We start from the raw sequence: 13927 nt of genomic DNA on the forward strand, positions 1-13927 counted from the left end.
GCAGACTCGTAAACTGTCGGTTTTACCGAATTTAGGGGGGGGGGGTGCGCCGATTACATGTCCGCCAAAATCTGAGGACAATTTGGTAGTGGACAAGTATTAACTCTCTCTCTCGTGTGCTGTGTTTTTGTTTATTAAAATTTATGGATTTATCTGATCCTCACCTTTCATGCTTAGTTAAACTTATACAAATAGTGCAGCTATGTATGTCTCCGTTAGTGACTGATATTTATATTAAGGACCTAAAGGTTTGTATTCAAGCACATCATCGCAGTTTCCTTCAATTATATTCAAACAGTTTTATTCCAAAACTACATTTTCTTGTACACTATCCATCACAAGCATCTCTATTTGGGTCGTTACGTGGACATCTTTGTTTCGCATTTGAAAGTAATTATCAAGTAATAAAAAATTTCAGACATTTATTTTAAAAACATTCCGTATTCCGCTTGCAAAACAATTATTGTAAATACAACTGGATTTTTTAAAAATTCTTTTGGTGAAGACGATGTGATGTTTATGGAGAGGTTGATCAATTAAAATTTAAGGATGGTTTTATTTCAAGTGCAGTCATTAATGGAACACATCATAAGCAAGGTGACATTGTTTCTGACACAAATGAAAATAAATCAGAATTCTATAAAATTCTTGAGATTTTAACAGAAAATGAAAAGCGCATTTTCAAAGCGCAGAAGTTCATTATTAAAAGTTATTCTGCTTACATCACAGCTGAAATTTTGCCTGGTATTAAATATATAGAAGCAGACAGTCTTCTATTTCCTTTGTGTGTTCATCAATTATGCTCTGATGACACAAATAAAATACTTTTGTTTCCAACAGCAATACCCAATTTAAAGTTTTTGTAATGTAAACATTATTTTTTTCTGGAACTGTCCTTTATAAATTTACGTAAAATAGTTATTGGTGATAAACAATTGCATTATTATGATTTCAGTAATAATAATTTTTCAAGAATTATTGTTACATCATAATTATCAAAAATGTGCTTTTTGAGTTAATATCAATAATATATGTTTAGGGATAGTTTTATTATTTTGAGAAATTTTGTAATTGTAAATGTTTTGTATTCTTTAGATCTTAAAAGTACCATTTCCTGAAGCTGGTACTCGTTAAGAGAATTATTTAAATATTGTGTTTATATTATATATAACAGCTATATGTACAGCTATAGCTGTACATATAGCTACAGCTATAGCTGTACATATAGCTGTTTTAGATAATATAGTATAAACAATATTTAGCTATAGTTGTACATATATGCATCAGATTTATTTAAATATTGTGATGAAATTTATTGAAATGATGTTATATCTGAAAATTATAACGTCATTTTTCAAGAAATAACATCAATATAACAATAAATATTGTTGTTTTATTGACGATATATCTTGAAAAATGATGTTATATTGTTCAGATATAACATCATTTTGACGTTATTATAACGCTATATTGAGGTTATATCTTGAAAAATGATGTTATGTTGTTCAGATATAACATCATTTTGATGTTATAATGACATTATATTGATGTTATAATGTTAGTTCGCGCGACTTTGTCGTTATATATTTTTTTAAATATAACATCATAATTTTTTAGTGTGTAAGATAAAATGCTTTACAGTCAACTAAAATTATTTGAATTCCATCAATATCATTCAATGTAATATCATCCTCAGGTTTGTCCCTGAACAGAACACATTAGGAAATATTCCTCGAACTCTCAATGAAATAAGTTTCTTATCGAAAATTAACTTAGTGCAATAGTTTCTTAAGATTTTGGGAATTCTACCACTAGTTTCTTATAAACACGTTTCTTATGAAGAAAAAAAAAAAAAAAAAAGTGTAGAAGGTGGATAAAGATAAAGGATTTTTTTTCTTATAATTAGAGCAAATGATATTCTTCCGATTAGTTTTTGAATACGAGTAAATATTTGTAATTCTCGTTTTAAACAGTATTTTTATATACTGTATTGTTATAAGCAAATCCTACTGGAAAATACATATATTTGAATAACAGCTTCTGAGAATCGTATCAATACTCTCAGGCCCGCCGCGATCCTTAATGACGCCAGGGGTCAAAATTTCACTAGCGCCCTATCATATCGACCGAATCCAAAAAAAGTTTGAGTACTATCCAAATGCTAATCTTTTTTTACTGAATTCTGAGGGCGTGGCTCGAGGAGGCCTCTAATAATTTTTTTAATATATTAAAAAAGAAATGTACAAATAGACATGTTATTGAACTTTATTTATAGGGTCATGGCACCCCCTACCGTGAAGAAGCACCTACCGTGGTTTTTGAAAAAATGAGTAAATTTTTTATGTTTTTTTTTTTAATTTATTTTTTTTAGTATTGTTTTATACAAAACTAACTAATTTCACTTATAATATATTTTTAAAATGATATATTTTTAAAAATTTGAGATGTTTTTTTACCCGCAAATGATTTTTTATCGCTTTCTTAAGAAAATCTTTAACAGTAAAAAAAAGTTTGTCTAGTTTTTTTTATGGGTTGAAATTAATATAATTTTTTCGATAAAAGTTTAAAATAGTTGTAAAAACATTGAATATTTTAAATCTTATCAAAAAATATTAGTATTTTTTGTATAACATTGTTTAATCATTTACACGGTAGGTGATTACGAAAATTATAATAGTTAGCACTTACCGTTTATAAAAATATTTTTTCGGACGTGTTTTATTTTGTGAAGTTTTCTCTCTAAAAAAACCATTTAAGTTAAACTTAATTTCCAATTAAAGGTAATTTAACCCTAGGGAATATTTATTTGATCTGTTTTTTATACTGTTTATTTATTATGTGAAATGAATTTAACCCCTGGGGAGTATTTATTTGATATGTTTTTTATACTGTTTATTTATTATGTGAAATGAATTCGATTAGAAAGATGCAAGGTTCAAAAAAGAATAAAAATATTCAAAAAAAGCTATTGTATTCAGAAGAACAACTGCATGCAGCACTTAGAGCTTTAAATAAAGGTGAAAAAATTTTATGTGTCAGCAAAAAGTTTAATGTTCCTGAAAGTACCTTACGCGACAAATTATCTGGTAAAAGCCAACCCAAACGGCAAAACTCTGGCATTAAATCATATCTTGGAGAAGAAATAGAGAATGAATTGGTTGCTTGGTTAATGCAGTGCGCTAACATGGGATTTGCGATAACAAAAAAGTTATTAATTAAGGCAGTACAAAAAATAGTTAAAGGGCGAGGTATAAAAACACCATTTAAAGATGATATCCCAAGTAAAAACTGGTTTTACAAATTTATGCGCCGTCATAAGGAGTTATCGCAAAAACGAGCAGAGCATATTAGTAGAGCTAGAGGTCTTATAACTGAAGCATCGATAAGAAAATGGTTTAATGAGGTGCATGAATTATTAGGTGATGATGCACAATACCTTAATGATCCATCTCGTGTTTTTAACTTAGACGGAACTGGTTTTGAGTTAGCACCAAAAACTGGAAAAGTAATTGGCATTAGAGAAAGAAATGTTTATGAAGAATGCAACAACAGCAATAAGGAAAATCTTACAACTCTATTTTGTGTAAATGCAAATAGTGAATTTGCACCATCATTAACATTGTACAAGTATGCTCGAATGCCAAAAAATATTGCTGCTGCTGCACCACCAGGTTGGGGTCTCGGTAAAAGTGACAGCGGCTGGATGACTGCCGAATGGTTTTATGAGTACTTCACAAATGTGTTAGTACCATATCTGAAATCTATTAATACACAATTACCAATATATATGTTCATGGATGGACATCGCTCGCATCTGTCTAAAGAGCTTAGCATGTATTGCTTTTCGGAAAGAATTCATTTGATTTCGTTGTTTCCTAATGCTACACACATCTTACAACCATAAAGGTGAGTTTCCACTCAACTTGTGAGCATGCGCAGTTTGTAATTTAAATTTGAAAACTAATCACTGGGCAGGCTCACGTGATTAATTTTCCTATCCCTTTCCCTTTCCCGTAGTTAAAACGGATGAGTGGAAACTCACCTTTAGATGTGTCAGTTTTTGGACCTATGAAAAAAAATGGCAGAACATTTGTCGGCAATTTAAATTGGATAACGATTTTAACGAAATTCGCAGAGAAAATGTACCAATGTTGTTGAATAATTTTGTTATGGATCCAAATATGAAAAAAAATATTATTAACGGATTTAGGTCGACAGGAATATTCCCATTTAATGCGAACAATGTTGATTATAAAAAAGTAATTCAACGTGTTAAATTGAATTCTACAATTGATAGCAATGAAATGAATCTTTCAAGCCATAATAATGTTGGAAACATATTTGAAAACAACGTTGCACCTGAAGTATTGCTCCAGTTTGAAAAAACTGGAAATAAAGAATGGGGAGGAAAAACTGACTTCAGAGAATTGTTTATTTTTTGGAAAAAACTTAAATTTAACGATAGCTCCAAACAAACCATAAATTTAATAGAAGCCAGCAATAATGTATCGAATAATGAAATTGATAAAGAATTGTATTTACATATTAGCAGTACCCAAAATGAAATCGTATCTAGTGATGTTAGCGAATTCGGAAAAAGCGTAATTATTGATGAATCCGGTGAAAGTAAATCAGCAACAGATCCAACAGATTCAAATAAACAAATAGTAAAAGATGTAAATCCATTACACGACTTTCTTTTATGGCCAAATAAACCAATTACGAAAAAAAGGCTTAAACAAGTTGAACGATTACCGAGCGTTGTAACTTTATCAAAATGGTTAGAGATTCAAATAGCTAAAGAAAACGCAAAGGAAGAAGGTATCAAAAAAATTGAACGTAAAAATAAAGCTGCTGAAAAAAAAGAATTGAAAGAAAAAGAAAAACAAGGAAAATCTAAAAGAAAACAAGCTGTGAAAAAAGAAAATAAAAATAAAAGACAAAAAAAAAACATTTAAAAAAAGAATTTAAAAATAGGCACTTCAGTCCATTTTATGATCTCGTAATATAATTAAGCTAAAATGTTAATTTTAATTTTATTGCATTCAAAATATTAATCTTGTTTTAAAATGGGTTTAACCAACTTTGTAGCACTTCTGGTTGTCAAGAAATTTGCATTTTTATACTACCTAATTTGACATTTTTTTAGACAAAAAAACGCGTTTTTTTATTTTAGTTTTTTTTTAACATTTTTTTTTAGCGTAAAAAATTTTACGCAACGACTTTAGGCAATAATCTATCTGTTATCATTAAACAATATACAAATAAAACAACTTTCAGTTCACAACTAATCTTTAGAAAAAATATATATACAGAAAAAATATATATAGCAGAAAAATATATATATTCATTAATATAGTCATAGAAACATTACACATTAATATAGTCATATCTCTATTACAACATTAAATTGTGAAAAAATAAAACACAAGGTTGCCCAATTTTAAATTTTCTTAAATATTATAGATACGATATTATAAATAATATAGATTAATATATACGACTAATTTATAATAATATTATATAATTTATAATATATTTATAATATAATATTACTAATGATATATAATAACTATATACGATAAGTTATAACAACTATAAACGTTATAGATATAAATATTATAGATTAATATATACAACTAATTTATAATAATAATATATAATTTATAATATATGTAATATATTTCTAATAAAATATTACTAATAATATATATAACTAGTAATTATTTCAAATAAATTGTAAAATAGGCTTTTTACAAAAGTATAACCTTTCCTTTTTCAAGGTCAACAACCAATGGAAAAGTCCATACTTGATTTTCCTCAGTCTCATAGACCACATCAAACAAAGTTTTTTTTAAGTTAGGAGTTGACTTGTTTACTCGAAGAACTTCACCTGTACACCAAAAGTATTTTTTAGTGTCGATTTTCATTATTTTATGTTGAATAAATTTCCCAAGAAGATAATTAACATCATTTAGAATGACAGTCAAGATGTTTGTTTTTTGTTGATTTGCTAATTGAGACAGTCTTGCATTCTTTAATTTTTCACTTAACTGTTCTTTCTCTTTTGCAATCAAAATATCTCGTTCTTTTCTTTCAATAAGAATAACTCTTCTCTCAATGGGCTCTGGAAAAGTCCTTGTTCTAATAACTGATTGTAAATTACTGAACAACTCATAGTTTGTTAAGTTTATTCGCTTACTACCATGCATTTTAGTTTTGTAAAAATATTTAGGTTCACATTTAACTTCCATAACATACCTATAAAAATCCAACTGTGCTCTTAATATTTTTTTGCTTTTAAATGTGTCAACTAACAAAACATATTCATCATCTGCTTCTTTTGAGGTCAACCACACCTTCGTCCTCAATTTTAACAACTCATTAACCGATTTAGCTTTTTTTAAGAAGGCTTTGTCTTCAGCTCTTTTTTTAGCTTTATGCTTTTCAGACAACCTTTCACTCATTTCAAACTTTAATTCTAATTTTTAGCAATGAGTCACGCTCATCTAAAGTCTTTTTATCCAACCAGTCTAGTGTTTTGTTTTTATACCACATAGTATAAGCTTGTATAGTTTGTATTTTGGCATTTGGCTTTGTACGAATTAAAAGATCCAATACTGCAAAGTCACTTTCTGATGCTTTGTTTGTTGTTGGAACATTCTCTGCAGCCTTACTTATATTATCAGAAGGATGCCAATATTTACCTCCAGGAAGTTGATCAGCAGATTGTCTTTCCAGAACAACTAACAAAGAATGACAAATTACTTCTAATGTCTGCTGTGTTAAAATATTTAAATCAGTGTCATTAGTCTCTTCAAATAATTTATCATACAAAATATCTTTATGAATATTAACATCACTTGGACTGAATATAGGTGTTTTCGAGATCATAATCGATGATGCATTTTTACACAAATCTGAAAGTTTCATTTTTAGGGTTAACAAAAATGGATTCATATCAAGAATACTCTTTTGTGATTCAATTATCCGCCAAAGTGGACCTGTAATTATTTTATCAATTATTCCAAGAGCCCGCACTTCTGCTAAATATAATTTGTTGCTAATATCTTCTTTAACTGCAAGTAAAAGATTATTTTGATTTGGCCAATTTTGAAGAAACTCTAAAATATCTTTTGAATGAAAATACAAAGCTGCAGCATTATAATATAATATATTAAATCTGTTACCAACAAAGGGTGCAAGCATACACTTACTTTGTCCTTTACCAGCAAGAAATGCATTAAAATACCCAGCAACTCCAGCTTCATCACTTCCCCTTACATGAAAAGCTTTACATGCAGTTCTTATTAATCTAGTGGCACCTGATTCAGCAGTATTGAATGCAAAAATATTTTCATAACTAGTACTTAAAACTAACATTTCGAATGAGTTAATTGTTTTATCAGTTTCTGTTGCAAAGTTAGATAATAAATGCAATTTACAAAAAAAATTAGACATTTCAATGAAATCTGCTTGCTCGCCTTTTTTTAAACCTTCCCAGTTCTTTATAACTTTAGGCAGTAACTTTTTCCTCATATCTTTAAGCTTTAAATTAAACAGTGGATTAACTGGCCCAAGATCAGACATGGTAGTTTTAAAAGAACATACAAGGTTAGAAAAATCGTTTTCCTTGCTGCTACTTTCTAAAATGTCACATATATCATCTAATGTTTTGGTTAACGCATTAATAGTACAATCTGCATCACTGCCAGCCATTTCACATAATCCAAAAGATAAAGTACTTCCATTTGTGGTAGTAACTTGGAAATTTTGAAAATGTCTATGATGTTCAGTGGTACCGTCACTGTGAAGACAATTGCCTGAATTAATTTCTACAGTGTTTATCAATTCTTCTGCAACTTGAAGTTGAGCAAGTGCTAAAGCCTCAGTCATAAATCGAGATTTTGTACCAATTGAGGGAAGCTTCTCTATATCTATCTTTGCTAGTTTTTTTAAAACAATTGTGATAACTTCATTAACTTTGTTCATGCTGACATTCAAAGAAACTAACTCCATAATAACTTCTCTTATATCATTAGAATACCTTCCATTTTGAAATGTTATTATTCTGCGATCATGGAGAAGAGAACTTAAATTAAAATCTTTATTTTCTTTGCTTAATACTCTAGTGTCAGGAAAGTCTGTATCCTTTTCAGGATTATTTAAACTGTTAGAAGACAAATTTTCATGTTTATTTACTTCCATGCTAAACTTCTTGTTTACATAATACAATTTTTTGCATGTAATTCTTTTTTTCTCATGAAGGAGTGCAACTTTATTGTCACTTTTTTCAAGCATAACTAACGAAAATTTAACTCTTTTATTAAGATTTTTAATGAATTTATTATAAAAATCTTTTAATTCTTTTATTTCCTTTTTTTGTTTCTTTTTTAATTGATGATGAATCTTTGCTTTATTACTTGCGTGTAATAGTTTATATGTCCTTCTAGGGTCGTTAGATGTAAATTTTTTTTTCATATTACTAATACGAACATTAGCAGATTTGAACTTATTTATAAAACCAGATGAAGCAAGTTTCAATTTTTTAAAACAGTTTTTCGAGGTTTGTTGGTTCAACTTTCTTTTTTTACCCTTCGTTTTATTTTTTTCACTTGATATGCATAATTCACAACTAGTTTCCGAAATAGGCGGTTTAAAGAGCATCAGCTTATATGTATCTCTTCTTTTATTCTTTTTTTTTAACGATTTAAATTTATCTACAACAATTTTAATTTTGTTGTACAAGCTCAAATTATTTTCAGTTACTGAAAACAAATTGGAGAATCGGCTTCTGAAATTCGAGCACACCATTTTCAAAGATTTATCACTCAAGCATTGATACCAATCATATAATTCTTTATTATTCATTATGATAAGGCTAATTTTATACAAATACTGTATTATACAATTAAATTGTTAAATTGTTTTTGCAAATTAGTTACCGTAATAATTTTTGAAACAATATTAAGACGGACTGAAAGGAAGGGATTTAGCAGGTTTTAACTTAGATTTAAAAATTAATCTGAATACCCACTGTTATCATGAAATCCAATATTGCCAACCTAGCTGACCCAAGAATGCCACTTATATGGGGTGATAGTGTACACATCCCAGGGTCACCTGGTGCAAATTTTAAAATCTTTTAGGTACGTCTGCGGGAAAAAAGTGACTTTGAAGTTCCAAAAATGGAAAAAATTTACCTTCTTTTTTAACATAGCAAAACCGCTATGAAATCCATACTATTAATCATAGACCAATAAAATTTGGTGGCAATGTACCATATGCCAATACCAAAATTTGGGTGAAATTTTATCCCAATTCCTGCAGTATAACAGAAGTTATGGTAGTTTTAGTGTTGATTTTTTGTTGATTTTTTCACTTCCAGTGCTAAACTTTACTAATTACTGCCTATTACAAGCCCCCAGGCCATAATGTGGGTAACACATGTGCTCTAGTTGAATATACCAACAACATTGTAAAGTAAGGATTATGATGTTCTTACCAAAATTTTTGGTTTCGGGGGTCAAAACTGTTGTTCTTGAATGAGCCCTATTTACACCATATGGACCTTTTTCTATATAAAACCTTATATGACAGTACTATTAGTGCCCCATAAGCTTTCTTTTAACTAAACTACTACCTTAGAAGTTAGTTCAGACATTTAAACAGATTTTTTGATGAAAATTATAAAAAATCTTGACACTTTCTACCCTAGTAAAATTCCGCTTATTCTACACATGGATTTAGCCCTGAGGATTTGTAAGCTAAGCAAAGAAATGTGTTGAAAACCTTTTGCATGTGATTTTTAACTGGTCAACATGTATTGTGTGTTGAAAAACCCATTTCATACATAAAATCAGCTAAAAATGCCTAGAATTTCCTTTGTGTTTTGTTTTCAAAATCATTATCAAATGTACAAATTGTAAAGTTCAATAAATTTACACTAACAGTGAATTAATTTCTAAAATTTATTCAACTCTATTCTTTTCTTGTGATATCTTCACACTCTTTAACTTATTTGACATGACATTTAAAGCACTGGTCAGCTTACTATTCTCAAAATGAACATTTTTACTACTCTATCATAAGATATGCTTAAATTCATTTTCAAAGTTTTAAGTGTTTAAATTTTAGTCTTGCTCCATTTTTGTTTTTACAATGATTAGAAAAATAAAAGGGTTTTTCATAAGAAGAATTAACAATATCAACTCATCATCACTTGAATAAGAGCGTACATGATTAATTTGATTTTTGCTTTGAATTTGTACGCTGTGACGTTCATATCGTTATAAAGTTAAAATCATAACAAGACTTTGTTTTTGTGACACTGAACTGAAACGTTTGCAGAAATATCCAAAATTGTTAAACCTTTCACTTGAAAATCGTTGTTTGTGGTAAAAAAATTTTTTTTTCATTTTTTATTATATAGAAATTGTTAGGCTGAAGTAATTGGATTGATTTAGGTAAATATGTAGCTCTACATATAGCAATATGTTATTTATTTGAAATACACCTACCTCAATGTGACGTATATGTTATTGTATTAAATTCACATTATCAAAGACGGCAGGATTCTAAAGATTATCATTATCTTGAACTCCAATCAAAATAAATCTAGGCATCTCTTATGATGACATTACAGAGAATCCTCTAGTAATGCTAATAATGAAATAACGTTGCCATAAGTCTTAATGTTTGTCTATCATATTCTTCAATTTCATATTATAGCTCAATTTGTTTAGGTACATAGCTACAATCCACTGACTCCTTAAGATGCCAAATCAGCCAAGAAACCATGAAGAGAACAGAAAGTGTGTCTGCATGCTCTGCCTTCAAAAATGTGACCGACAGATGACTGTTTTTCAGGCTGAACGAAATTGTCGTATTTACCAGACAAATCTTGATGGGTGTGACTCTTGTGTGCCTGAAGGTCTTTGTGAATCATGCAGAATTGCCATAAGACGAAAAGAGGAAGGAAAGGATGTTGCTTTGCCAAAGTTGTTTGATTTCAAAACTATCCGAGTCAGAGCTAAAACACGTAGTCATGTGTGTGACTGCTTGATTTGCAAAATTGGACAGTCTAGGTTTCCAAAAAAGCTGAACCTAATGAAAAAATGAAAGTGAATCAAATACCAGCTGTGAGGTGCAGTACCTGTCTCAGCCCATTAGGTAAAGGATTACCACATCATTGTTCTCAGTTAAAGTTCAGGGAAAATATACAAAAATTGGCTTCATTAGATTCCAAAGCTGCAGAACAGATAGCATCCAATGTGATTGAAAATAAGGTGCATCTCCAAAAGCCACAATTTGTTTAGCAAAAGCATCTGGAGGTCATCCACTCCCTGCTACTCCAGGTACAATGTCAGCAAAAATTAATTATAATATTATAACTTTGTAAAAGATTAATTATAAAATGATTGTTTTTGTAATTTTTGTTTGCTGGAGGTAATAAATGCAAACTTTCTATTAGGTCAAGTGCAGCAAGATCACATTCTGCCACATCAACATTGACAACCCAAGACCTCAACGATGTACAAATTAACACTGGCCTCTCCAACAATGGGATCAAAAAATTAGTGAAAACTGTTCATCAGTCATCAGTCAAGAAGATGGTTGAGCCCAACTTCTATACCAATTTTCAAATGGCTGGTCAACAACTGAAGGAGTTTTTTACTTTTACAGATTTAAAAACCACAGATTCCAAAGGTTGTGACATAACCCATGTTGTTGTTCATTGCAAAGATTTGTCTGTTCTGGTTAGTCAAGTCATTCAATCTAGAAAAACCTCAGGTGGCTACTTTGTGAAATTAGACATTGATGGAGGCAAAGATTTCCTCAAGTTTTGTGTCAGTGTTATTGAGAGTTCCACAGAACAAGATAAATCAAACACACCACTTCGAAAACGACTTTTGAGTTCCAGAGCGGCAAAAGAAACAAGTGTGAAAAAACAAATTCTTGTAGCAGTCTCCAAAGATTTCCCAGAACCTCATTCTGATATTCGAAAGGTCTGGTCACTCATCAACGCGGATGCTCTGATATTGATTATTGCATTCAAGCATGTACCCTTGTTGTTGGTGTGATATTGACTCAAAGAACCTTGCTTGCAGAGGCAGTTTAAGAACACTTGGCTCAGTCAAAAGAAATCTCAAGTATTTTGAAAAATTGGGTGGAGTGTTGGCCGAGGCCAAAATATTTGGCGATGTTGTTCACAATCAATTATCAATGGACCTAAGGATATACTGATTCTAGACATCATTCCACCAATGGAGTTACACCTTCTTTTGGGCACAATCAATTAGCTCTTCAAAATTCTCAAAACTGTGTGGTCTGATGCTGAAAAGTGGCCAGCCATGCTTCACATTCACCAAAGCCCGTATCATAGCGGACACTTTGAAGGCAATAAATGCAGGAAATTGTTGAAAAATGTTGATGTTTTACAATGTCTTGCTGAAGATACTTCCAACACCCAAGTTCTTGCTGTCCTTGAAGCTTTCAAAAAGTTTAATTTGGTTGTGAATTCATGCTTTGGAAATGTACTAGAAAAGGATTTTTCGGTTAAGATTGATCAATTTAAAGCTACATATTTGGCAATCAAACTTGGAAGCATCACGCCCAAAATCCACACAGTATTCCATCACATCAAGGACTTTGTAAACATAAAACAATTGCCCTTAGGACAACTCAGTGAACAGGCTGTTGAGACTGCACATCAAGATTTTCACCAGCACTGGTCGAGATACAAAAGAGACAAAACCCACCCTGAATACAAAGAAAGGCTGTTCAGTTGTCTTGTGGATTTGAATAGTAAACACCTTTAGAAAATAACGAAAAGTTTTCATCCGTTCAGCTTCAATTTAATGGATTAATTTTCCTTGTTAGAAGAGAATTTAGCTCATAAGTAACCTATTGTAATGAATTATGGTCAATTTTAAATAAAATATTTAAAACTTATGCTAATCTTATGTCAAAGTTTAGTGCCGTTTGAGAATAGTAAGCTGACCAGTGCTTTAAATGTCATGTCAAATAAGTTAAAGAGTGTGAAGATATCACAAGAAAAGAATAGAGTTGAATAAATTTTAGAAATTAATTCACTGTTAGTGTAAATTTATTGAACTTTACAATTTGTACATTTGATAATGATTTTGAAAACAAAACACAAAGGAAATTCTAGGCATTTTTAGCTGATTTTATGTATGAAATGGGTTTTTCAACACACAAAACCAAAAATTTTGGTAAGAACATCATAATCCTTACTTTACAATGTTGTTGGTATATTCAACTAGAGCACATGTGTTACCCACATTATGGCCTGGGGGCTTGTAATAGGCAGTAATTAGTAAAGTTTAGCACTGGAAGTGAAAAAATCAACAAAAAATCAACACTAAAACTACCATAACTTCTGTTATACTGCAGGAATTGGGATAAAATTTCACCCAAATTTTGGTATTGGCATATGGTACATTGCCACCAAATTTTATTGGTCTATGATTAATAGTATGGATTTCATAGCGGTTTTGCTATGTTAAAAAAGAAGGTAAATTTTTTCCATTTTTGGAACTTCAAAGTCACTTTTTTCCCGCAGACGTACCTAAAAGATTTTAAAATTTGCACCAGGTGACCCTGGGATGTGTACACTATCACCCCATATAAGTGGCATTCTTGGGTCAGCTAGGTTGGCAATATTGGATTTCATGATAACAGTGATACCCGAATGTTAGCAAAAACTTAGTTTTTTTAAAGTTATTTTAGACTAACTTATTCTTCACAAAACCAAAAAAACAAAAAAAAAAAACAAAGAAAAATAGTTATATATTATTTTAAAGGATGCTAGAATGCAAATAAAATAACTTTAAGCTAAAATAATTACAAATACTTAATTGAAACCGCTCCTACAGCCAGATAAACTGATATTGAAAATTCTAGC

At 30.2% G+C, this 13927-nt stretch overlaps 2 protein-coding genes and 1 pseudogene across 2 annotated transcripts; 2 read left to right on the forward strand and 1 right to left on the reverse strand.

Annotated features, from left to right (window-relative positions):
• Positions 1-2875: 2875 nt before the first annotated feature.
• LOC149878969 (uncharacterized) lies at positions 2876-3904 on the forward strand. Its single transcript, XM_090071249.1, has one exon. It carries the CDS (start codon positions 2909-2911, stop codon positions 3902-3904), a length of 996 nt encoding a protein of 331 aa, XP_089927375.1. The 5' UTR covers positions 2876-2908.
• A 1692-nt stretch (positions 3905-5596) lies between these two features.
• On the reverse strand, positions 5597-8990 carry LOC149878970 (uncharacterized; annotated as a pseudogene).
• Positions 8991-9969: 979 nt separating this feature from the next.
• Positions 9970-13804, forward strand: LOC149878971 (uncharacterized). Its single transcript, XM_090072340.1, has 2 exons — positions 9970-11357; positions 11474-13804. The coding sequence occupies exon 2, from the start codon at positions 11613-11615 to the stop codon at positions 12081-12083; it is 471 nt and encodes a 156-aa protein (XP_089928466.1). The 5' UTR covers positions 9970-11357; positions 11474-11612; the 3' UTR covers positions 12084-13804.
• The last annotated feature ends 123 nt before the right edge of the window (positions 13805-13927 follow it).

The sequence above is a fragment of the Hydra viridissima genome, unplaced genomic scaffold, assembly GCF_058129835.1.
Source record: "Hydra viridissima isolate aposymbiotic clone 2 unplaced genomic scaffold, HvirCarnegie_v1 scaffold_14, whole genome shotgun sequence".
Classification (NCBI taxonomy): Eukaryota; Metazoa; Cnidaria; class Hydrozoa; order Anthoathecata; family Hydridae; genus Hydra; species Hydra viridissima.